General features: G+C 37.2%; 1 protein-coding gene across 1 annotated transcript in view; it reads left to right on the forward strand.

Annotated features, from left to right (window-relative positions):
* TAF4B (TATA-box binding protein associated factor 4b) overlaps positions 1–26,973 on the forward strand; it is a 143,596-nt gene that overhangs the window by 59,425 nt on the left and 57,198 nt on the right. Inside the window, exons 10-12 of the mRNA XM_049899913.1 lie at positions 11,528–11,697; positions 13,768–13,898; positions 26,792–26,917. Coding sequence (XP_049755870.1) covers positions 11,528–11,697; positions 13,768–13,898; positions 26,792–26,917 — 427 coding nt within the window. The remainder of the gene's footprint in view (positions 1–11,527; positions 11,698–13,767; positions 13,899–26,791; positions 26,918–26,973) is intronic.

The raw sequence follows: 26,973 nt of genomic DNA on the forward strand, positions 1-26,973 counted from the left end.
CTTCCTGTTCTGGAATTCCTCTTGATCATGTCCCACATAACTCTTAGACTTTCTTCTCTTTTTTTCTAAGTGTTCCTCAAAATAGTGTCATGGAATTTGTCATCTATTTCAGTGATACCGTGTTCCATTGATTCAGTTCTACTCCTCTGTCTTTTCATTGAGTTATCTATTACTGTTTTTTGTTAATCTTCTGGATTTCTAGTTGCCATTTTGTATGGCGTTAGTTGTCTATTTTGTCATTTTCTTTCTTTTTTTTAATTCTCTAGGGTTTTGTCTGTTTTTGTTGGTTTTGTCTGCAGTTTCTTTAATCTATTTGAGGACCCTGTGTAGAAGCCTTTTGAATGCTTTTCAGGTAGGCCCATTACCCTTTCTTACATGGAAAGATTTTCTGCCTCTTTATTTTGGTCACTTGTTTGTTCTGTTTCTTTATATGATTTGATATTCTCTGATGTCTCCAAGGCATTCAGGTATTGTTTATGATTTTTTGTTTTGTTTTATTTCGATATATCGGTGGTGTAACAGGCGTACTTCGCAGATTGATTGTCTGTGGCACAGGAGCGTTCACCACCTCTCTCACCACCTGCAGGGATTGGGGAGGGTTCACGCCACTAATTGCCATGAAGGTGGGGAAGGGGGAATGTGGTCTTTTGGTCACCAGGCGAGGGTACTTCTGCACTTCCAGTTGGGTGCAGCCAGTAACTACGACCTAGCCTCGAGTGAATACAAGGAGGAGGGGGCTGCCCGGGGTTCATTCGTGCTGTCTATGAATCTATTACTTCGTGCATTTTGCTGCCCTAATGGTCAGGTACTGCCACTGGAGCGTCACCCTGGCACTGGATCCTGGCTTCCTCCCTGCTCTGTGGACTCCAGGATCCCTGAAGGTCTTGCCCTCTTTCCTGTACTTTCCCTCCTTAGCTCCAGTTCGCATCCTGCTCACTTTGCTTCATTCCCAGTATGTCTGTATAGTTTCTCTGTCTCCTGTTGGGAGTTCCATGAAGTTACCTTTCTGTGCTCCTCACACAGGATTGTTGCTGGCTTTGTCTTAATTGTCCACGCTGTGCTGGACCAGCTGGCAGGGTACCTCCGCTCCATTTCTTTACTCATTCACTGTTTTCGTTAAGCCGCTGCTTCTAATTGGTGTTTGATCTAATTCTTTATTCTTTCATTTGGTGTTCAGGGTTCCAGGATTGTCATTTATAACTATTTCACTTGGCTTCTCAGGTGTTTGCTGTAGAGGAATGGCATGGCATGTCTAACTTGCTATCTTGTTCCATATAAATTTAAGAATCAAGCTGTCAAGTTCTACCAAAATCTGTTAGAATTTGAATTGGCATGGCCTTGAGTCCCTAGGTCAGTTTTCTTCCGACTGATGTCTTCATAATCTTGAGCCTTCTACTTATGAACATGGTTTATATCTTTATTTATGCATGCCTTCTTTATTGTCTTTCAACGAAGTGCTACCATTTTATCTGCACAGATTGTACATAATTTGCATTTACCTGTTAGATTTATTCCTAAGCAGCTTATCTTTTTGTTATAATAAGTAATATTTTTGGTAATTGCCATTTCTGTTGCCGAGTTGATGCTGATTCATAGAGACCCTACAGGACAGAGTAGAACTGCCCAATAGGGTTTCCAAGTAGCAAGTGGTGGACTCAAACTGCTGACCTTTTGGTTAGCAGCTGTAGCTCTTAACAACTGCATTACCAGGGCTCCTTTCTGTTACTGTTGTTATTGTTGTTATGTGCCATTGAGTCAATTCTGACTCATAGCAATCCTGTCAGACAGAGTAGAACTGCCCTATAGGATTTCCAAGGAGCTGCTGGTGGATTCAAACTGCGACCTCTTGGTTAGCAGCCATAGCACTTAACTACTGTGTTACGAGGGCCCTTTTCTGTTATTAGTATGTTATATAGAAAAATTAAATCACAGTATTAGATTTACATCAGTTTCTTCTTTTATGGCTTTTGAATTTTACCTAATTTTAGGAATTCTTTCCCTATCCTGAGCTCATAATGATGTGCTTCTGTATTTTCTTTTAAGATACCTGTATACACACACCTTTCACATATGCCGTTTACCTTTAGAGCGTCAATAATTCTTGACTTTATCTTTGTAATGTCTGAAGTAGAGGTTAATTTTTTTCCCAATGGGTTGCTCATCTCAGCAATAGCTACGGAAGAGTTCATCATCCTTAGCTTTTCATTCGAAATGCCACCTTTATATTATAGTAAATTCACATTTATATAAGGGTACATTTCTAGAATTTCATTTTAGTGTTGTGTTGTTTTATTTCTCTGTTAGTATTTTGGTGTTTGCAGTTATTATAACTTTACCTCTTTTTTTATATTTGATAGGGCAAATCCTCTCTTTTAGAGTCAGCATGGCAGTTCCATAAAAATTTTGTTTCGAGATTATGTGATTAAGTTAATTTGAGCAAGAAATAACATTTTTACGATGTTCAAGATTCATCTGGAAGCATGGTAATATTTTTTAGAATTCAGTATGATTGTAGGCAACCGAAAACTCAAAGCAGTGTTAAAAATAAGATAGAGAATTATTTCTCCCTCAGATTCAGGAAAACTGGAAGTAGTCAGTGTCATGTTCCATGATGTTAGGGACCCTGGCCCTTTTCCTGTTTTCTTTGTTTTTTTCAAACACACATGTTCCCACTGTACAGTTTTTAGGCATGATACGTGCTGAGCTTTCAGTCCCCAATCTTAATATGGCTTGGCCCTTCATATTTCAGTTTAAAAGTTAACTCCTCAGAAAGGTTTTCCTTGGCCAGCTGTTGTAAAGTAGCTTCCCCAGTCACATCCACTGTCTTGAGGTACTCACCTAAAATTATCTTGTTCCTTTATTTGTATACCCTTCCGTGTGTTTCTCATCTCTTTTTAATTCTCTATTAGAGTTTACAGTAACTTGTTTACTGTTGTTCACCCAGTGTTTAGAACAATGGCTGGTTCATAATAGGCATTCAAATATTTGTGGAAACAATAAATTTTGCAAAAAGAGAATAGAAGTATCTATAATCTTAGGTAATTTTTAGCTACCTTTTATCGTTGTGCTAAGATACCCTTTTCATTTTTTAATAATATTTCCTAGTAATTCAAGTCATGTGGTTTCATGCATATGTTTTCATAGTAATTTCTTTGTTTTATTTAAGTTTGCTTTCCTGGAGACTAAATATCAGTAGCACTTTAGATACTGTTAAAACTTAAAATAGACCCTTAATCTGGATTCTTTTGTTAAATAAGAGGAGGTATTAATGTGTGGCATTAGATCTTGTCTTGATTAAATTGGTGAGGTTTAGTTATATAGAGTGGTATATGTCTACTTTTTAAAACCACCTCATTAATGTGAAAAAAAAAGTTGTTCGTTTGTGACTTTTTCCAATAAAGAAATGGTATTTTCTATTCAGTTTGTTAATATACGGGGGATGAATATGGGAAGCTGTATAGTGCTTAAACACCAGAGGGTGCCAGAGGTTCATGTTTTATCCTTCATATTCCAGAATCAGAAGTTACAAATATTATAGCACCTTTGTACTTTTGTATAGTTAACCCTATTTAGACTGGACATATAACGATAGTAAGGAATTGCCAGCTTTTATAAGATGTGATACTGTTTTATGTTTATTTTTAAGAGTTCTTATGTTTTAGAGAAACAATAAAATATTTATGGATAAATATATGTAAATATGTTATTTCTGCTAGGGTATTTTAACAGTGAGGGGTTTAGTACGATGTTATTGTTGATTTTAAAAGACACTTTTAGAAAATAATATAGGACAAAATTACATGGTATGTGCATAGATAGTATTTCTCTAGCAACGTTGGTGTCCAATTTTTCATATTGCAGGAATCAGCTTCTCTAGTGTTAAGTAGATAAAACATATGCTTTACCTCTCAACATATGTAATTCACGGTTCATCATGTATTTATTAAGAGTCTATTTGTCCTTTTATATTTAAGCTTACAGGAGCATACATGGCTCATTCCAGAGCAGGATCTCAAAAAAAGAAAACAGCCACTGGTGACAAAAACTTATCATCTTGGAGAGACCAGTGAGACAGGGAAGAGGCATCCATGTGAACTCTGCCCAGATTAGAGCATAGGGTTAAAATCCAACCAAAAGAAGTCTTCTTGGAGGAGTTTGCCTTATAGTAGGTTTTGATGGAAATTAAGTCATTGAACATTCCACAGGGGCGTTATGAGTGAAGACTTGGAGATGAGATTATGAAGTCTTAGTTTTTAGCCAGGATTTGCATAATAAAATGTTATTTAGGAAAATTATTTTTGTGTTTACATGCAGAAAAATAGGAAAGAAAGACATTAGAGGTAGATACGCCATGAAGCAAAGTTGAAGTTATGTGGGCAAGACAAAAAACAAGCCAAACCCATTGCCCATCGAGTCGATTTCGACTCATAGTGACCCAATAGAACAGAGTAGAACTGCCCCATAGAGTTTCCAAGGAGCGCCTGGCGGATTCGAACTGCCAATCCCTTGGTTAGTGACCGGCGCACCTAACCACTACGCCACCAGGGTTTCCATGTGGGCAGGAGATAGGAACTATATATATAGGCCAGCATATCTCACAGTGTGGTCTGCAGAAAATAGTTTTGAAACACTCGTTCAGGGGCCTACAGGTCACAACTATTTTCGTATTAATAATATTTGCCTTTTTCACTTTGATCCAAAAGCAGTGGCTGGGTAAAACTACTGGTATCTTAGCACAGATCAAGGCAGTGGCACCAAACTGTACTAGTAACCAGGTATCCTTTATCCTTACCTACTTGCTGTAGGTAAAAAGAAAAAAAAAAAAGCTGGTTTTTCTTAAGAATGCCCTTAATTAAGCAGTACGTGTTATTATTTTTAATCTCTACCCTTGAGTGCACACCTTTTTGCTATTCTGTGTGACAAAATGGGGAATTTGTAAAAAGATCTTCAGCTGCATGCCGAAATAAGATGGCAGTCTCAAGGACAATTACTTGTGCTTGTATTGAATTGCAGGCTAACCTAAACAGTTTCATTTTGTGGAATACCGTTTTTACTTGGAGAAACGACTGTCAGATAATGGTTATTTGGACTTGGGAATTTGATAGACATTTTCATGAGCTTAATAGTTAGATTTTCTGATGAGATTGGTGGAAATATTAACAAATGTGGTTTTTGGATTATGCATAATTAGTCTACATTTGGAAGATCTGCATAACTCAGTGAACCAGTCTTTTCCAAATGACCGTGTGTGATGGTGCAAAACCGTACATGAATAAGAGATCCATTCAAAGTGCAAGAAGACCAGTAGATTTTAAAGAGTTTAGCAAAAGTATGTATAAAACAATGTCGCTTTTCATACTAATTATTTTTAATTTTGGTATTCATTTAAATAAAAAGTGTTATGTTGACACGTAATGGGTTTATTATTTTTCAGTGAATAAATTTTAAATTTGGTTTTAATTTCTAATACAGTTTTTGTTCAAAATCACATTACAAGTACAGTTTTCCCTGCTGTTTTACTGATAAGAACATTGATGAATGAAGAGGTAAACAAACTTGTCTGAGGTCACACTATTAGTAATTGTCACAACAGGGACTGAACCTGTGGTGTCTTTAACACTAGAAGTGATGCGCTTAATTTTTATAGCTCACTATTTTTCCAAGTGTGATCCCCAGAGCATTTGTATCACAGTTGCCTCAGTGTGCTCGTTAAAAAAAAAAAATCCAGGTTTCTGGTTGCTATCATAGACTAACTGAAAGAATCATGTGTGCTGTATGGGTGTGTTTTTAACTGTGAGACTGCATTTCTTTACTTCTTAGGTGGTTCCTAAACTCTAAAGAGTTTGAGAAGTACTGGAGTGTGCTATGCTACATTTGAGTTAGTAGAAAAATAAGTTGCTGTGAATTTGATTCTGACTCATGGCAGCCCATGTGTGTCAGAGTAGAACTGTGCTCCCTAGGGTTTTCAGTGTCTGATTTTTCAGAAGTAGATCGCCAGGCCTTTCTTCCAAGGTGCCTCTGAGTGGACTCAAACTGCCAATCTTTTCAGTTAGAAGCCAAGCACATTAATTATTTGTATCACCCTGAGACTCAATATAACAAAGAGGGAAGGGAATTTCTGACGGAGAAAAAGTACTTCAGAAAAAGGAGGAGGAATAAACAGGGTCTTGTATGAGTTTACAGACTGGCTTTGGTAAAGCAGAAAGGCTATAAACAGAACAGTGAAAAAAGATTTTAAAAGTATTTTTGGATTATGTATAATGAGTCTTCAAAATAAGTTATTTTATCAGGCTATTAGTAATGTACAGGAAGAACTTGACCTTAAAATAAAATTGTTCTTGGTTTATATTTTGAAAGCAAATTATTTATTTGACTTGGTAATTCACACATATTCTACAAATTTCAAAATGTTCAGAAGGGTATACAATGGAAAAATAAGGCTCTTCCTCATTGCTTCTTCCTTTTGCTACCCAGTTTCCCAGCCTGGAGGCAACTGTTGTTAGCAGTTTCTTGTGCATCTTTCCAGAGATAGTCTTTACAACATAGAAGGGTAGTGTATGAAACATAATGTTTTGCACTTTGAATTTTACCACTTAGTAATAAACCCTCGCAGATTGTTCCATGTCAGCACATAGTTATTGTGATTTAGTCTTTTTAACAAAGTTCCGTCATGATAGGCATTTAGCTTGTTTCCAGTATTTTGCTCTAGCAAAACAAAGGTGTATTATCATTTCACAAAATTTCTAAGAAGAAAAATTTGTTAATTTTAACTTGTTAGATAATGCCAAATGGCCTTCTACAGAAGTTGTATTAACAAATTACACTCTGAGCAGCAAAGTTTGTGATGGCATATTTCTTCATATTTTGGTAAACCTTAAAAACTTGCCTATGTAATAGGTGAAAAATTTATACCTTGTATCTGTTATGAATGGGGTAAAACATCTTATATTTGAGTTATTTTAACTGAAGAGTTATATGTTTTGTCCATTTTTCCATTAGATTGTTGGTCTTTTCCTTTGTTATTTATAGGCGCTCTTTATGCAGTAAGGAATTGGCTTCTTTTCCATGATACGAATTATTTCCTCAATCCTCAGCCTACGATACAGGGACTGTTACTGTCCTTATTTTTACTGAAGATGCAGGTCCAGAAAGGTTCATGTGCTTTATTTCACATAAGTAAGAAATGACAGGGTCACAATTCCAAGGTAGGCAGTTTGACACAGAGCCCTCCTTTTTATCTAGTGTTTTGGTGCTTCCCCGTTCATTGTAGTAGATCAACAGCACATTGTTTTGAGCATATAGTAATTTCTCAATTATTTAAATACCATTTATACACTGCTCTGTTAGGAACAATAGGTGAGGAAGATGATTAATAAAATTAGTCTAGTTGGAGGTTAAGGCAAATACATTGATAATTAGAACAGGAGCAAGAGTGAGGCCTGTCATAACAGACAAAAGTGCGCTAAGAAGTTCACAAGTTGTAGTACTTGGGTAAACACTTTTAAAGTATAGAAAGCAATTAAACCAGCCATTCTATAGGAGGCATTTGATGTGGGTGGTATAGATAGGGCTTTGACAGCAGGAAGATAAGAAAGCTAGAACAGGAAGGGATACTCTTAGCAAGGGCCAGAATCAGTAGGGGCTATTCCATAGCCAGTCCTGGGAGGGAAGTGCTAAGTTGGGCTCTTATCTGGAAGGCCTTGAATGTCAGGGTGAATTCATGGGAACATGAAGGGTTTTTGAACAGAAATTAAAGAAGTACCATCTTTTTACTTTAGAAGAATTTGTCTGATACTGTTATTGACCTTAAAACGGTAGATGAGATTTAAGAAGGCAGGCATGAGCAGTGGTTAGGTTTACTTTTTTTTTTTTACAATTTTTATTGTGCTTTAAGTGAAAGTTTACAAATCAAGTCAGCCTCTCATACAAAAACTTTAGTTTTTAACTAAAGGATTAGATTGGTTTCAGAAACCAGATACAAGGCATTAATGATGAATGGGTAATACTTCCTTAATTTTGCACAGTACCCTGTTAGACCCTTAAGAGTTGGAAGACTTTTTTCCTACTGCGGCACTATAAAGTTTACTTCTCTGTCTTTTAAAGCAAAACAGTTATCTTTCACAGCACCTCATCAAAAGCCAGTACATTAAACCAGAAGACTCAGAGACTTGCTTGGTCATTCTCACTCTCTTTTAAAACTAAAACCAAACTGGTGTCATGAATTTCCCTAACCATCTAAACCTTTATTACTGTGCTGACCTATCTTAGCCTTATTGATAATGCTGCTTCATCACTGCTTTCTTCATTCTGCCTCCTTTCTCAGAGGATGTTTTAAATGGCTTGGATGCTGCTTATTATGGCACCTTTTCCTTTCCCCAGTAGGGGTCCTTGTCTGCTGTTGCTGTCATCTGTAACCATAGCAACTGACAGCTGTACTGGAGGGAGCTGTGTTAAGCTTGGGTCCAGATAGGAAGGAAGGCAGGCAAAACAAATCTTACTGGGTAGTTGCCTATTTGTTTGTGGTGAATGGCCTCAAGAAGGGGATTCTAAAACACATGGAACTATCTCTTCATTGACTGAATTCTATTCAATTCTAGTACTATGCTAAGTACTGGTAGTAAGTAGACCTGGTACTGGTCTCTCCAGCCTATGCGTGAGATCTCAACAGGGGCTATTCAGGAACCCTTCTAAAATGCAAGGTTTATAGGGGCCTGTGTACCTGGCATACATCTGGGATTGTAAGCACTCGTTGTATGTGTGTAAAGGTCAGCTGTTGTATACCTTTAATAATTCCAGTTTTATTCTTAAGGAAAGGATGAGGTTATATAACTTCATTTTATTTTCTATCTTCCCTCTAATTTTTATTCTCCAAGTGTTTATATATATATATATAGCTATTCATTTTGATTGTGTAATCCATGTATATAGTACAATATTCAAAAGGTAGAAAGATATATGTTTCCCTATTTCCCTCTCCAGAGGGAAATTTCTTATGTGTCTTTCCTGAGAGATGTATGTATTCCCATTAAAAACCTGTTGCCAACAAGTCAGTTCTGACTCATAGTGACCCTATAGGACAGAGTAGAACTGCCCTATAGGGTTTCCAAGGAGTGGCTGGTGGATTCGAACTGCTGACCTTTTGGTTAGCAGCCCTAACTCTTAACCACCGGGCCACCAGAGTTCTGTGTACATACAAGCATGTGTATATTCAAGATGCAATCTATTCTATACCCTGGCTTTTTTCACTTCACAGTATACCTTGATGATTGTTCTATGGCAGTCCAAAGAGAGCTGCCTTCCTTTTTAAGCAGTTTGAAAGGGACTTTAGAAAGCAGCTAATCTAAGTTATTAATTTTCCAGAGGAGAAAATTGAGTCCCATAGATGTTAACTGGTTAGGACTCTGTTTTGGAGTGAACTGACTTTTTGTTGATGTATTCTTGGCATTTTAAAAGTATTTTTTACTCAGGCGTTTTAAAATATATTTTACTTAGATTTTGTATGTCTTTAGATTCATGGTTTCTACCACCCTTATGTTTAAATCTGTACATAATACTTTATTTACGTAGGTGGCAAATTGGTTCTTAGAAATATTTCAGCATCCCATATGTCTGATTAAGATTATTAAGGTGGAATCCGACTGTTTCCGTATAGTTCTTTGTATGCTGCTTGTTTTATTTGGAAGTTTGAAATACTAATTTCTTATTTTTTTCTTTGCCCCATTGCAGAGAAACACCTTTTAATGTTGAGATTTTCATGTACTGTTTCATTGTTAGATAACTGTTCTTTCTTTTCACTTTTCAGCTGCTCTGTCTAGCACTTTACTTTCCTTCATTTCACTTGGATCTCTTACATATGTTTGAGTTTGGGCTCTTTTCCCCTCACTCCTAACATGCTGCTTTGTAAAGTTGAGCACCACAAGCCTTCATTTCTTGAGCGCTTGACAATTATAATTTACTTTTCTTTTTTGTGCACAAATGTGTTACCACAGGGAGGTTCATAATTTAAATTCATTGACATGAGACCACATGATATACCAGTTGGCCCATGCAATAAAGAAGCAGAATTTTTTTTATGTGATGTTTGTGTAGATTATGTTGTGCATTGGTGTGACAATTATGACGAGCAGTGTGCTTGTTAATGCATATGATAGTAAGAATGCGGTGAGAAAACTTGAGTCTTTCTTTCCTTACTCTCTTCTTGACACCAAACACACATACAGATTTTAGGGCTGTAGCCATAGAGCAATTCTGTTAGAGGAAAACACTTTAACTCTGCTGGTGCAAAATGAGGAGCCCAAACGTGTTTTATATTTTATATGTAGGCGTCCTAAGTGTGTGTGTATAAAATTTTATATATACGGGCAGTTGGTTTACAAATGTCTGACTTAGGGACAACTCCTACTTGTCCTTTGATGTTATGCAAATTTGCCCTCACATTGAAACAATTGAACTAGCCACTACACACAACAAATTCTTCGTCACAATCACCTTCACTTTGCTGCACGTGCAGCCTTTAAATCATTGAAAAGACGTCAAAAACCCTTTCTTGCACTCAAGAACATGTAAAGGCTAAATAAGAACCCTATGCACCTGTTCCAGCTTACCTACAGATTCAACTTAAAGATACAAATAGAAACTGATCTTGTTCGTGACCCAGGGACTGTCTACAGGCCCTTTTTAGCCATTTGCTGGAGGATGTAGTTTAGCAAATTCATTTGGTACAGATGGAGCACACCAAAAGTCTGAAGCAGAAAAACAAAACTAGTTTAACCACGTGGTTTCAGAATAGCTAGTCAACAAAGCGTCTTCTCAAGGACTTTTATGTGGGTGTGGACCTTGTAGGACCTGGAGATATATTCTGCCTATCAGTGGAGTAGTGGAGTGCATTAGGGAAATCTGAAGGACTTCTAACCATTGTAGATGAAAACAAAGGCGTCTACTTTTATTTCTTTGTCTTTCATTGCGGGGGATTTGTGGATGAGTTAGTGTAACCTCCACATTCCTCTTGGTGTATCTCATTTACCAAACTGAGAGCAAGAGAGGAAGGAGCACCAGAATACAAAGTTGCTTCTGAATCATCTTTTCAATATTAAATGTACACTGGTAGTTAGAGGAGTCCCTGGGTGGTACAAACAGTTAAGCATTCAACTATTAGAGGAAAGATGGGCAGTTAGAGCCCACCCAGAGGAAGCTTGGAAGACAGGCCTGGCGATCACGTCTGAAAGAGTACAGCCTTGAGAACCCTGTGTTGCAGTTCTACTCTGTACACATGGGTCACCATGAGTCGGAATTAACTCAGTGGCAACTAACAACAATAACAGTGGTTAGAGAAATTTTGAAGGCTTATTAAGGGAACCAATCTTCTGTTCTCCTGTTGCTTGGATGAATTGAGTAAAATGTCATTCCTTAAGGAAAATTCTGTATCTCTTTTGCTCTCTTAAGTCACTCATACACACACACACACACACACACACACACTCATACACACACAGCACCCCCAAAAAGCTATAACCTTTTTTTCTGTTAGAGATGAAGATGACATCAATGATGTGACTTCCATGGCAGGGGTCAACCTCAATGAAGAAAATGCCTGCATCTTAGCAACAAACTCTGAGTTGGTTGGCACGCTCATTCGATCATGTAAAGATGAACCATTTCTTTTCATTGGAGCTCTACAAAAGAGAATTTTAGACATTGGTAAGTGCAAAGTTAATGATTCTTGACCTTGTAGGATCGTCTGTTTGAGGGAAAATGTTATCAAAAGAGATGGCCTAGGTTGGTTGTCCTGGAACTCTGAGGCTTAAATAAGGCCCAAGAGATCAAGATTTCATGGATGTTACAGAAAGAAGTACTTCATTTTTAAAAACGATTAACATAACGTGAATTATGTAACCTGTGGCTTCTGATTTAGACAATAAAAGTTAATTATTTGTATTTCTTAACAGGGGAATATATGTGTGTGTTTATAGAAAATGTGCATGTGACAGTGTTTTTTTCTGTCCTGTTTCTTCTTGGTTGTCTTTTAGGCATGTATGTGTACAAATGCATACTTAAGTTACATACATGTGTTTATGCAATATAGAAACAGCCAGTGAGAGTCTCTTTTTTCCTTACCTCATCCCTGAAATTTAAACCCACCTTAAGCAGAAGGTCAGCAGTTTGAATCCACCAACCGCTCCTTCGAAACCCTATGGGGCAGCTCTACTCTGTCCTGTAGGGTTGCTATGAGTCAGAATTGACCCGATGATAACGGGTTTGGTTTTTTGCCTTAAAATAACTAAAGTAGAATATTAGGGTTCTCTTTCTAGGTTCAGGACTAGTTGTTAGGTGGCTGCACTGTGTTAAAATGTAAGAGAATGTACCAATATTATTGTGGCATCAAAAAGTTTTTTTTAGTATTAATCACAAACTTGTATTAACATGAAAGGCTACAGTCTACAAATTAACTGAAAAAGGAGACAGATTGGTGAGATATATTGTGTGTGACTTATTTGTTATGTCCTGACCCTGGAACTTATTGGAGACCAGCTCTCTCTTCACCTATGTCAAATTTTGGGGGACGATACTTCCCTTGCTTTCAGTTGGCAACTGGAGATGAATTCAGTTTTGTTGCAAAGTAGTGAATTTTGAATGTATTTTGAAGGCTTAGCTTAATAAAAGGTAATTTTACGTTATCTTCTTCCTATCTTGTTTGCTGCAGGCTGTATTTTGAACTAAAGTTTTAACATTTATTGCACAATAATGTCAGAGAATGCAAATGATGTATTGACATGCATTAAAGCATATTTTTGCTGTACTCTTTCACCCTTGGATGACAATATGAGTATTTTTCAGATAAATCAGAGTGGGAAATGAAGCAATAATATTTTTAAAATTTCTGCATGTCTGCAAATGTTAAAAACAAACACAATAGCATTATTAAAAGTCCGTTTAAATTAGACTGTGTAATTGCCTGTATTTTCAGTTTTAGGTCTCTATTGATATAGGTGGTTTCAGTATGCCCCAGAAATACTGCTAAGGTTGATTTATAGATGAGCTTCTGCCTTTGGGTATGTGGTTCAAATTGTTTTCCTTAAACTTTCTTCCTAGTTAGCAGAAGGAAGGAAAGATGTTTAGGTTATTTATGGAAAGGAGATACAGTGAAAGAGAAGTTAGGTGAAATGATGAGGGTTTGAACTTTTTTCGACTTGTAAATTGATTACCAGATCAGTTTATCAGAACATGAATTAGTACAAAATAAGTATGATTGGCAATGGGCTAAAAGAAGTATAAGGTAGGTGTTATAGACAAGGCATTAACAGACTCACAATCTGAATTTATTGAAGTAAAAAAAAAAACCCGCTGCCATAAATGGCATAAATGGCATAAATTGTTAACAGTGTCAAACAGGGTGAAATGTAATTTTCAATTTTTTTTAATTAGTAAAATTAACAGAATATGGTGCTAATTTTTGCAGTTACCATTTTCCTCCCTGAACACTGACTTGATTTGTGTTCTTATTAACTTTGTCCTATAAATGACCTTGCAAGGAGAATGATTCTAGAGGCTAAGTGAAACAATGTCTATATTTTCTGAGGCTTCAGGCTAGGTTTTATTAATGTAATGTCTAAGATCTTTGAAGTTGTGACTTTACCAGGAAAATCATAATCTCCAAACCTTTATTCATAATGGGTATACCTTCCAGGGGGAACAGAATACCTGCTGTGCTAATTATTTCAATTATCAGCCACTACTAAAACACGTAATGGATTTTCTCTGCTTCCACAGGTAAAAAGCATGACATTACGGAGCTTAACTCTGATGCTGTGAACTTGATCTCCTGTGCAACCCAGGAGCGATTACGAGGCCTTCTAGAAAAACTGACTACAATTGCTCAGCATCGAATGACCACTTACAAGGTAAAGGCAGTCATTAAAGAACTACAGACTCCTGTCTCTCCTCTTTGTAGTGTTAGTGTTTTGGGATGGATTTATATTCTAAATATATTTATAAAGGAAATAAGTGAGACTTACATTTCATATTGGTTGGAAATCAGTCTCATATCCAATTTGCCATATTTAGATATGTTGAACATGACAAATGAAATTAAAATAGAGTTTAAGATGGCATCCAAACGTTCTATGTCAGTGTAGATTGAAAGATGCATCTGTTCTGCCTCGGGCTTCTCTACCTTAAGCTTTTAATTGGGAAGGAGGATTTGTTGGAATGGAATACTGGTTACTTGTATTCTCCTCTGTGGTCTGTACTCTGCCAGCATTCCTGTTCCTATTAATAAGTTCAGTGATTGCACTGAGTGTTAAAACTGGTGCCACTTGTTAATGTTATTGGCTGCTTTTATTAAAAAACTAAATGCGAGAATAGCCTACCTTTTTTCTCATGTTATGAACCAAATCATTTGCCAGCATCAAGATGAAGGTACTTGATGCATTTGAATTATAGTTTTGGTGGAGGGCAAATGATTGCGATGAGGGATGGGAGGGGGGAAAATATAACCTTTTCTTTCCCCTTATGTAAAGAAATGTTGACAGCTAGATTTTCAACAGTAGGTATGTGAGTAACCTTATGAGATTTTGAGTTTGCAAGCATGGTTAATGTCATGGTATCCTAGCCATAGGTTTAAAAGGAATCCAAGGAAATATAAGTTGCCACACAACTGGTAATTTCCCTGGAGGAATCATTCTATTTTTTTTTTTTTTTTTCCCTGCTTCATTTAGAACTTTGGAAACCCTGTGGGGGCATTTCTACTCTGTCCTATAGGGTTGTTAGGAGTTGGGATTGACTAGACAGCAGTGGGTTCTTTACCCGTACAGCTCTATTTCCCTCCCCCTTAACTTCTTGTCACAAGTTACATCTTTATATCTGGTGTACTCATTAGCATAGAGTTACAATTGTTTTTATGTATTGGTCTTTTTAAATTATGTAGGAGATAAAAAGAGGACTTACAAACCAATAATAAAATAAAAATTTTTTTTTAACTTGCCTATGAAATTAGCTTTACTGGAGATTTTTCTTTCTTTACATGGCTTTGAGTTTTAATGTTTAGTGTCCTTTCAACGTGAAAGATTCCCTTTAGCATTTCCTGTAGGGTAAGTCTGCCAGCAACAAATACGCTTACCTTTTTTAAACTTTGAGAATGTCTTAATTTCTTCCTCATTTTTGAAGAATAGATGGATATAGAATTCTTAGTTGACAGTTTTCTCTTTCAGCACTTTCTAAATGTTATCCACTGCCTCTGGAATATGTTTTCTGATTAGAAATTGAGTTTTATTGAGGATCCCTTGTATGTGATGAATCACTTCTCTCTTTCTGCTTTCGAGATTCTCTCTTTGTCCTTAAAATTTGACAGTTTGATTTTAAAGTTTTTTGGTGTGAATCTCTTTGAGTTTTTTGAGCTTCTTGGATGTATAGATCAAACTTGGGAAGTTTGTGGCCATTATTTCTTCACGTATACTTTCTGTCTCTTTTCTCCTTCAGGGATTCCCATACTGTGTATGTTGGTGTGCTTGATGGTGCCCCATGGGTCCCTTAGGCTCTGTTGAATTTTGTTCATCTTTTTTTTTCTATTTTGTCCTTAAACTGAAAATTTTTCAAAAGTCCTATATTCAAGTTCATTTTGATTCTTTTTTATACCTGCTTAATTTTGGAGCTGAACTCCTCTAGTGAATTTTTTAATTTTAGTTCTTGTTGTTTTCCACTCCAAAATTTCTATTTGGCTCCTTTTATAATTTCTTTCTTTATATTCATGTGTCATCTTCCTGGTATCCTTAAGTTCTTTGTCTACAGTTTCCTTTAGCTCTTTGAACATATTTAAGACCATTGATTTAAAGTCTTTGTCTAGTAAGTCCAATATTTGGGCTTCTTCAGAGACAGTTGTTATCAGTTTATTTTTTCCTGCAAGTGGGACATACTTTGATGTTTCTTTGTGTGTCTTGTGATTTTTTTTTTGTTTGTTTAAAATTATGCATTTTGAATAATATAATGTGGCACCTCAGGAAATCAGATTCTCCCCCATCTCCAGGGTTTGTGTTCTTGATTTTTGAGGGCTACATTTGTCTGTTTAGTGACTTACCCAACTTATTTATTTATTTGCTTAGTTTATTTCTCTCTTCCTGTTTTTTGCAAATAGTGTATTACTTATTATATGTCATCACTTAAGTCCTAATTCTCTCAATGGTCAGCCAGTAACTTGACATAGTTTTTTTTAACACCATTTTAAAGTTTCTTCTTCCTTGATTCAGCATTTGCATACTTACTGTAAACTTTTGACTGTTTTCCAGAGTTCTCACAAAGTTAATTCTGATAGTTTCTGCTTAATTTTTTGATGTTTCTCTGGAGAAACAGGCCCTTGGAGTTGTGTACTCCATCATTTTCATTGACATTCAATATCACCATTTCTTAAGCTATAAACCAGTTGCCATCGAGTTGGTTCCAACTCATAGCAACCCTGTAGGGCAGGGTAACACTGCCCCATAGGGTTTCTGAGGAGGAGCTGGTGGATTCAAACTGCTGACCTTTTGGTTAGCAGCCGAGCTCTTAACCGTTGCGCCACCAGGGCTCCCCTTAAGCCATGGAGGACTGTTTTTTCACCATACATTTTTACTCTCATTAGTTTTAGATTGAGCCCTAGCACAAGCTAACAAATCTTGGCATGTAAAAATTCATTAACGTTGACCTCTCTCGTTTGAGGCACCTTTAGTATTTTGTTGTTAGTTGCTGTTGAGTTGTCTTCAACTCATGATAACCTTATGTATAGCAGCACAAAATGTTGCCCAGTTCTGTGCCATCTTCATGGTTGTTAGTATGTTTGAGTCCACTGTTGTCATCATTGTTTAATGCCTTCTAACCTAGGGGCTTCGTCTTCCAGAGCTATATCAAACAGTATTCATTGTGACCCATAAGGTTTTCATCAGATAATTTTTGGAAGTAGATCCAGGCCATTTTTCTAGTCCATTTTAGTCTGGAAGTTCTGCTGAAATCTGTCCACCATGAGTGACCATACTGGTGTTTGAAATAACTGGTAGCATAGCTTCCAGCATCATAAGAACACATAAGCCACCACAGTATGACAACATGACAGATGGGTGATATTATATTACTGTCTAGACGTTTTTCAGAGGAGAATATTAGAGTCTGCTTTTTGGGTTTTTACTTTAACTTTTTAAAGTGAAATTTTCAAACACACAGGAATTCTCTCACACACACAAACCTTAATTACACTATTTTTTCAGAAATAGATGACTGCATATTCATTTACAGTGGTCAGCTTTTACACAAATATAAACAATTTAATATGGAATAGAATTTTCCAAGTAATGTTTAGTATTCTCGTTATTATTCAGAACTCTATTGTGTACAGTCTTTAGATGGAATTCTTCTGTTGTATGTCAGTAGTACATGTCCCAAGGATTTAATTGCCCTAAGTAAAGTGGGTAGTATCTATCCACCTAGAAGACCTCAATAACTTAGGTTAAAGCCAGCACCTCCTTAACTTTCTGTGTTATACACTGCCTTTCCGGATTAATTTTCCCCCTGCTGACCCTCCCAACACAATCATTCTTTAATATAGCTAATGCAGCTGACTGCATTTGCACATATAGAAAGTCATCTATATTATCATTCTCCTTTAAACAAAAATAGTATTCATTTATATTTGGATCCAGCTCGGAATTACACTTATTATATAGATTTTACTGAAGAAAATTAGAACAAGTCCACAAGAGCCAAACTATAACCATGAGTATATCCCATTTGAATTCAGAGACCATCTCAAGGATAGATTTGATGCATTGAACATTCATGACCAAAGACTGGACCAGTTGTGGAATGACAGAAATCAAGGACATTATACCTGAAGACAGCAAGAGGTCATTAAAAAAGACAGGAGAGAAAGAAAAGACGTAAATGGATGTGAGAAGAGACTTTAAGACTTTCACTTGAACATCAAATAGCTAAATCAAAAGGAAAAAAACGATGAAATAAAAAAGCTGAACAGAAGATTTCAAAGGGTGACTAGAGAAGACAAAGTGAAGTATTATGATGACATATGCAAAGACCCGGAGATAGAAAACCAAAAGGGAAGAACACACTCAGCATTTCTTAAGCTGAAAGTATTGAGGAAAAAATTCAAGCCTTTAGCTACAATACTAAAGGATTCTACAGGGAAAATATTAAAAGATGCAGGGAGCATCAAAAGAAGATGAATGGGATACACAGAGTTACTATTCCAAAAAGAATTGGTCGACGTTCAACCATTTCAGGACATAACAGATAATCAGGAACCCATGGTACTGAAGGAATAAGTTCAAGCTGCACTGGCGAAAAACAAGGCTTCAGGAATTGATGGAATATCAATTGAGGTGTTTCAACAAAAGATGCAGCACAGGAAATGCCCACTCGTCTATGCCAAGAAATTTGGAAGATAGCTATGTGGCCAACCAACTGAAAGAGATCCATATTTATGCCTGTTCCCAAGAAGGGTGATCCATCCAAATGTGGAAGTTATCAAACGATATCATTAATAGCACCTGCAGGCAAAATTTTGTGAAGATCATTCTTAAGCTGCCACAGCAGTGTCTTGACAGGGAACTGCCAGAAATTCAAGAGGGATTTAGAAGAGGACGTGGAGCCAGGGATATCATGGCTGATGTCAGATGAATCCTAGCTGAAAGCAGAGAGTACCAGAAGGATGTTTACCTGTGTTTTACTGAGTATGCAAAGGCATTCAACTGTGTGAATCATAACAAATTATGGATAACATTTTGACGAATGAGAATTCCAGAACCCTTAATTGTGCTTGTGAGGAATCTGTACATAGATCAAGAGGCAGTCTTTTGAACAGAACAGAGATACTGCATGGTTTAAAGTCAGGAAAGGTGTGCATCAGAGTTGTGTCTTTTCACCATACGTATTCAGTCTGTACGCTGAGCAAATAATCCAAGAAGCTGGACTGTATGAAGAAGAACGGGGCATCAGGTTTGGAGGAAGACTCATTAACAACCTGCATTGTGCAGATGACACAACCTTGCTTGCTTAAAGTGAAGTGGACTTGAAGCACTTACTGATGAAGATCAAAGATCACAGCCTTCAGTATGGATTACACCTGGACATAAAGAAAACGAAAATCTTCACAACTGGACCAATAAGCAACATCGTGATAAATGGGGAAAAGATTAAGGTTGTCAAGGATTTCATTTTACTTGGGTTCACAATCAACACCCATGGAAGGAGCAGTCAAAAAATCAAAAGACTCACTGCATTGGGCAAATCTGCAAAAGACCTTTTTAAAGTGTTGAAAACCAAAGATGTCAGCCCTGAGGACTAAGGTGCACCCGACCCAAGCCATGGTGTTTTTAGTCACCTCATATGCATGTAAAAGCTGGACAGTGAATCAGGAAGACTGAAAAAGAATTGATGTATTTCAGTTATGCTGTTGGCGAAGAATATGGAAAATACCATGGACTACCAAAAGAATGAACGAATCTGTCTTGGAAGAAGTACAACCAGAATGTTCCTTAGAAGCAAGAATGGCAAGACTGCATCTTACATGCCTTGGACATGTTGTCAGGAGGGATTAGTCCCTGGAGAAGGACATCGTGCTTAGTAAAGTAGAGGGTCAGCAAGAGAGGAGGACCCTCGACAAGGTGGATCGACACCTTGGCTGCAACAGTGGGCTTAAGCATAGCAATAGCTGTGAGGATAGCTCAGGACCGGTCCGTGTTTCGTTCTTTTGTTCATAGGGTTGCTGTGAGTCAGAACCAACTCGACACGCACCTAACAACAATGCAGTTTTTTTTTTTTTATTTATTTTTATTGTGCTTTTAAGTGAAAGTTTGCAAATCAAGTCAGTCTTTCATACAAAAATTTATATATACCTTGCTATATAATACTCCTAGTTGCTCTCCGCCTAATAAGACAGCACACTCCTTCTCTCAACCCTGTATTCCCATGTCCATTCAGCCAGGTTCTGTCCCCCTCTGCCTTCTTATCTCCCCTGCAGACAGGAGCTACCCACATAGTCTCATTTGTCTATCTGAGCGAAGAAGCTCACTCCTCTCCAGTGTCGTTTTCTATCTTACAGTCAAGTTCAATCCCTGTCTGAAGAGTTGGCTTTGGCAGTGATTTCAGTCTTGGGCTAACAGAAAGTCTGGGGACCATGACCTCCGGGGTCCTTCTGGTCTCAGTGAGACCATTAAGTCTGGTCTCTTTACGAGAATTTGAGGTCTGCATCCCACTGCTCTCCTACTCTATCAGGGATTCTCTGTTGTATTCCCTGTGTGGGGAGTCATCGATTGTAGCCAGGCGCCAACTAGTTCTTCTGGTCTCAGGCTGATGTAGTCTCTGATTTATGTGGCCATTTCTGTCTCTTGGGCTCATACTTACTTTGTGCCTTTGGTGTTCTTCATTTTCCTTTGCTCCAGGTGGGTTGAGACCAATTGATGCATCTTAGATGGCCGCTTGCTAGCGTTTAAGACCCCAGTCGCTGCTCTCCAAAGTGGGATGCAGAATGTGTTCTTAATAGATTTTATTACGCCAGTTGACCTAGATGTCCCCTGAAACCATGGTCCCCAAACTCCCGCCCCTGCTACGCTGGCCTTCGAAGCATTCAGTTTATTCAGGAAACTGCTTTGCTTTTAGTTTAGTCCATTTGTGCTGACCTGTCCTGTATTGTGTGTTGTCTTTTCCTTCACCTAAAATAGTTGTAGTCTACTATCTAATTAATGAATACCCCTCTCCCTGCCTCCCTCCCCCACTCTCGTATCCATCAAAGAATATTTTCTTCTCTTTTTAAACTATTTATTGAGTTCTTACAATATTGGTCTCATACAATATTTGTCTTTTTGCAACTGACTGATTTCACTCAGCGTAATGCCTTCCAGATTCCTCCATGTCATGAAATGTTTCATGGATTCATCATTGTTCTTTACTGATGTGTAGTCTTCCATTGTGTGAATATACCATAATTTATTTATCCATTCATCCATTGATGGGCACCTTGGTTGCTCCCATCTTTTTTTGCTATTGTAAACAGTGCTGCAGTGAACATGGGTGTGCTTATATCTGTTCGTGTAAAGGCTCTTATTTCTCTAGGATATATTCCAAGGAGTGGGATTGCTAGATCGTATGGTAGTTCTATTTCTAGCTTTTTAAGGAAGCACCGTATCAATTTCCAAAGTGGTTGTACCATTTTACATTCCCACCAGCAATGTCTAAGTGTTCCAGTCTCTCCATAACCTCTCCAACATTTATTATTTTGTGTTTTTTGGGTTAATGCCATCTTGTTGGAGTAAGATGGAATCTTATTGTAGTCCTGATTTGCATTTCTCTAATGGCTCATGATTGTGAGCACTTCCTCATGTATTTGTTAGCTACCTGAGTGTCTTCTTTAGTGAAGTGAACAACACATAGATTTTGATTGTAATACTCTTTGAGTCATGGTTTGGCTATGTCCTTGTGTTTCAGTTCATCCTTTATAGGATTTATTTCATCTATGCAGTGTGGGAGTTCTACTCTATGAGTTTCCCAAAAGTAAGCAACTGTTACTAAAAGCAAAAGCTCACCATCTCTTTTCTCAGGACACCCGTTTATTTTCAATAATCTTTCACCTGGGTAAATAGAATTCTCTAATTAATCACAGTCCATAAACTGAGATGTACATAAAGAAGTAGAAGTGACGCATGTAGTACAGGACCTTGATCTTGCTGCCAGGTATTTTCTTACTGAAGATACATTATAGTCCTCTGCATGCCAGTGGCCATGAAGAACCTTCATTTTTTTTCTAGTAGAAATGTGCTGTAGTACTTCCTTTAAATGGAATTCTTTCAATGGTGTTGATATCATTTGGTCTGGGTTCTTATATTTTTACTGTTAAACTGTTTAATACATAGTGGCCCTAATATTCCAAAGCTCTAATATGTTCGTGCATGAGGACTTCAGTTAGGCCAGCTGGGTAGACAGGAAGGAATGTGGAAAGGTTTGGATCACTTGTTTAAATAAGGTAGAAGTCACTCATTTGCTTAGTGATATCTGGAAGAGTAAAGGAAGGCTGTACTACATCAGAGAAAGTTGTATCTGAGTTGGAACTAGAGAAGTAATCTTACCATGGGGATGAGATTGGGTTAAAATTTAGTAAGTCTGTGCCCCTTTTTAATTTAGTGTTTGTTGCCCTTTTAAAATTAAATCCTGTCAGCAGACTATCTCCACAGCATCTCAGTACAAAAATAGTGAAGAAGAAATTAAAAAAAAAAAAAACTGGTTATTTTATTTATACCTCTGTGGTTGGCCTATAATTTATTCTATAGTCTATCTTGTATTATTTAACTTGAAAAGCATTTGGGAATTCTTTTTTATTAAACATTAAATAAGTAGCACTACTATGTCCTTGTCCCTTAAACTATGTAATACTCTTGTTTTAGTTCAATACCGACAATAAAAATTCAATTAAAAAAAACCTTGGGCCAGCCATCCAAGGCACTACAATTGGTCTCTGTTCACCTAGACCAAGAGAGGAAGAAGGAGAGTCAGGAATAGGAGGAGGATATGGAATGTGTGGCCAAGTGCCTCCATGAACCATGTGACCAGAAGAACTGGATGGCGCCTAGCTACCATTACTGAACGTTTTGATCAAAGATTCCATAGAACAATCCTGATCAAAAAAGGGCAAATGCAGAACAGAATTTTAAATTCTCATGGACTCTAGACTTTCTAGAGCCATGGAAGGTGGATGAACCCCTGAAATGATTGTCCTGAGATCAACCTTAAACAATAGTTTAACTCAACTAGTAAAAAAGATCTGCCTTGAGCGTTATGCTCTTTTAAGAACTGTTTATATGAAAAAAAAAAAAAAAATTGACAACACCACTTAAAAGATGAGATAGAAACCTTAGGGGGAGCAACAACTCAGAAAAGGAGGGTGAGAGTGGTTGCACAACATGGAATCAGTGTCACTAAATGGTACGTATAGGAACGGGTAAATTGGCATGTGTTTTGCTGTGTATATTCTTAACAACAGCAAAATAAAATTTAGAGAGAAAAAGATTGACTTAAGAAACACCTTAAACTAATATTGCCTCATTAACATAACAAAGAAAACCCATTCCCAAATGAAATTATAACCACAGGTTATAAGGGTTAGGATTTACAACATATATTTTTTGGGGGACACAATTCAAGCCATAACAGGGTATAATATGCAAAATGTGTATAAAAATTCTACAGTTTAACAAGAAGAAAGACAAATAACCCAATGAAAAAATGGGTGAAGAACATAAACAGACACTTCACTGAAGAGAACATTTAGGTGGCCAACAAACACATGAAAAGATGTTTGCTGTCATTAGTCATTACAAAGATGCAAATCAAATCTACCATGCAATACTACCTCATCCTTGCTAAAATGGCATTGATCAAGAAAACAAAACAAACGTTGGCAAGGGTGTGTAGGGATTGGAACCCTTATCCACTGTTCATGGAAATGTAAAATTGTACAACCACTTTGGAAAACAGTATGGTCAAACCTTAAAAAATTAGAAATAGAGCTACCTTATGATCCAGCGATTCCAGTTCTAGGAATATACCCTAGGGATATAATAGAAGAGACAAACAGATGTATGCACACCTGTGTTTATTGTGATACTATTCACAATAGCAAAAACATGGAAACAACCTAAGTGTGCCCATCAGTGGATGAATGGATAAACAAAATGTGGTACATACTTACAATGAGATACAGCTGTAAAGAAAAATGAATTCCAAAATATCTTGCAACATGGATGGACCCAGATGACATTATGCTGAGTGAAATCAGTTAAGCACAAAAGGACAAATATTGTATGATCTCACTTTTATGAAATGACAAGAATAGGTATATATACAGACACCGATGTTCATTGACAATTACTAGGGAAGGGGAAGAGGGAAATCATTTTCTAGATAACCCTTGCAGTCGAGTCTATTCTGGCTCATAGTAACCCGGTAGTAGTCATTTTTGTTTATGGGGATGGAAAAGGTAACACTGAAGGTGGGTAAATATGTACAGCTTAATTAGTGTAGCTGATGTCACTAAGTTTTATACAAGAAAAAGGATGTGTTGGTAAATGCTATGTTATATGTAAATTTGCAGAAACAACATATATAAAACAAATAGGGGCTACAGATGCTGATACTTCTTAGACATAACCAGTCACCTCACATGATTAGTTTTCTTAGTTTGAAGACTTAGGGTCATAGCCTCATGAAACTACTTGGTCAAGTGGCATAATACAGTTCATAAAATTTGTATTCTATATCCTAGTTGGTGAGTAGCGTTTAGGGTCATAAAAGCTTGTGATCGACCATTTAAGGTAGAACTATTGATCTCTGTTTGTCTGGAGCAGAAGAGAAAGAAGGAAACCTGAGAAATCAGAGAAGGAACTGGACTACAGAACCAATTGTCTCCATACTGCATGAACCACAGCCTCCTCTACCCTGAGATCAGAAGAAATAGATATGGTGGCCTGGCTACCACTACTGAATGTTTTGATTGGGGTCACAGTAGAGGGATCCTGATAGAAAGGGAGAAAAATGTGGAACAGAACTTCACATTCCCAAAGAATCTAGATTTAACTGGACCCATTGAAACTGAAGGAATCCCTAAGACTATTGCCCTGAGATATTAGATACTATAACCCTTGAACCAAAACTGTTCCCCGAAGTCATCTTTTTAACTAAATAGCGGGTTAGCTCAAAAAGTAAGGAATGTCACCTTTGAGTACTGCTCTTTTCAAGAAATTATCTATGAGACCAAATGGACAACAGTTACTCTAAAGCATGAATGAGAAGCTTGGGGGGCAGTGAGACTAATGAGAATGGAACAACCAGAACGGAAATAATGAGAATGTTGACACAATATGAAGAATGTAACCAGTGTCACTGAACAATGTGTAGAAATTGTTGAAGGGGAATGTGTTTTGCTATGTATATATTCACCAAAAATATAATAAAAATAAAAGAATATTGGGCATATGAAATCTCTTCAGTCTCACTTAATTGAATCAGCTGTAAGCCTGGGGATATAATGACCCTGGCAGTGGTGCTGTACCCATGATTTCCAAGCTAGTCACTGACTGGTGGACTAAATGTTTGAAAACATTCACTTTCTCTACTGTACAGGCTCTCTCCTGTAGTTACAGTGTCTGAATTACTGAGATGAGTGTTATTGTTAGTTGCCATTGAGTTAGCTCTGACTCAAGGCATTATGTATAACAAAACAAAACATTGCCCAGTCCTGTGCTGTCTTCGTGATCATTGGTTTGTTTGAGTCCATTATTGTGGCTATTGTGTGTGTGTTTACAGCTGTTATTTATCATTTTGAGTTGTCCCATATCAGCAAATAAAGATCCTGAAGGCTTTACTCCCTGTCATGAACATCAACTACATGGGGGAGACAGCTCTTCCCCAGTCGTATTTTGAGTTCCTTCCAACCTAGGGGGCTCATCTTCCAGCACTACATTGGGCAACATTCTGTTACAGTCCACTGGCTAATTTTCAGACGTAGAATGCCAGACCTTTCTTCCTAGTCTATCATAGTCTGAAAGTTCCATTGAAACTTACCCACCGTGGGTGACCCTGCTGGTATTTGTAATACCAGTGGCATAGCTTCCAGCATCAGAGCAATGTGCAGCTTCCGTAGTACTACAGACCGACAGACAGTGGTCAACTGAGATGAGTAGGTGGCAAGAATTCTTAAATACTGATTGAAAAGACACTTCCCCCCCACCGCCCCAAAGCACAAACACACTCACACATGTGTTAAAATACCAAACCAAACCCTTTCCTGTCAAGTCGGTTTCGACCCAGGGTGATCCCATGTGTTACGGAGTAGAATTTTTCCATAGGGTTTTCTTGGGTATAATCTTTAGAGAAGCACATTGTCAGGCCTTTCTTTCATGATGCTGCCAGCTGGGTTTGAACTACCAGCCTTTAGGTTAGTAGTTGGCCACAAACTGTTTGTGCCACTAAGGGACCTCGCTTATGTATTAGGAGAAATATGTGGCCATATCAGATGGAAAAAAAAAAAATTTTATGTTTTTATGCTGTAGAATATCAGAATAAACAGAAGAATTTGAATTTTATTGAATGGAATCACTTAAGACAAATAATTATACTTCTTTATTATGGCTCTCATTTATAAATTATATACTTGGGTTATTTTTTTGGACTGCAGTTTCTTCCCAAATTCACTGCTTAAGAAATTCATTGATACAGAGTTTCAGTATTTTAATAAATGCCACATTATCTTATGTTTTATTTTGACAGAAGTTGTATTCACTTGTCAAGATAAGATCATTTCAACAATGAAAACCAGGGTGATAACTTTCATCCTTGTTACATTTTTCAGTGAGCCGGTGTTTCCTGCTTTTTGTCTTTTATAGGCCTAAGATTTAATTACTCATATTACAGTCTCCTGAAGATGGACAGTAATTTAACTAAAAAGATTTAGATTATAGGTTGGTGGTATACTCTCTTGCTTTCTACTTGCTATTATGATCTGCTTTGCTTAATTCCTTTGTTTTTATAATTCATAATTCTTACTAGGAAAGCTCTTGGAAACTTATATGCTGACTCACCTCCCACAATTTAAGGATGATTAAAGTTCCTTTTATTCTTCAGTTAAATTTGTCTATATATGAGTATTACCTCCAAAAAAATTTAGCTTGCTATGTATGTTGGTGTTACTGTCTTTAGCTGATTTATAATAATACCTAATGTAGAATATGTTACTAAGATCATCATAAAATTTTGTTTTTTTTCCCAGACAAGTGAAAATTACATCCTGTCTAGTGACACCAGGTCACAGCTCAAATTTCTTGAAAAGCTGGATCAATTGGAGAAGGAGAGAAAGGATTTAGAAGAAAGAGAAATGTTATTTAAAGCAGCCAAGGTAAGGGCCTATGTGATTTATGAGCGAACATGGCCTTGCAATGAGGTCAGCATTGG

Source organism: Elephas maximus, chromosome 11 (genome assembly GCF_024166365.1).
Source record: "Elephas maximus indicus isolate mEleMax1 chromosome 11, mEleMax1 primary haplotype, whole genome shotgun sequence".
Taxonomy (NCBI): domain Eukaryota; kingdom Metazoa; phylum Chordata; class Mammalia; order Proboscidea; family Elephantidae; genus Elephas; species Elephas maximus.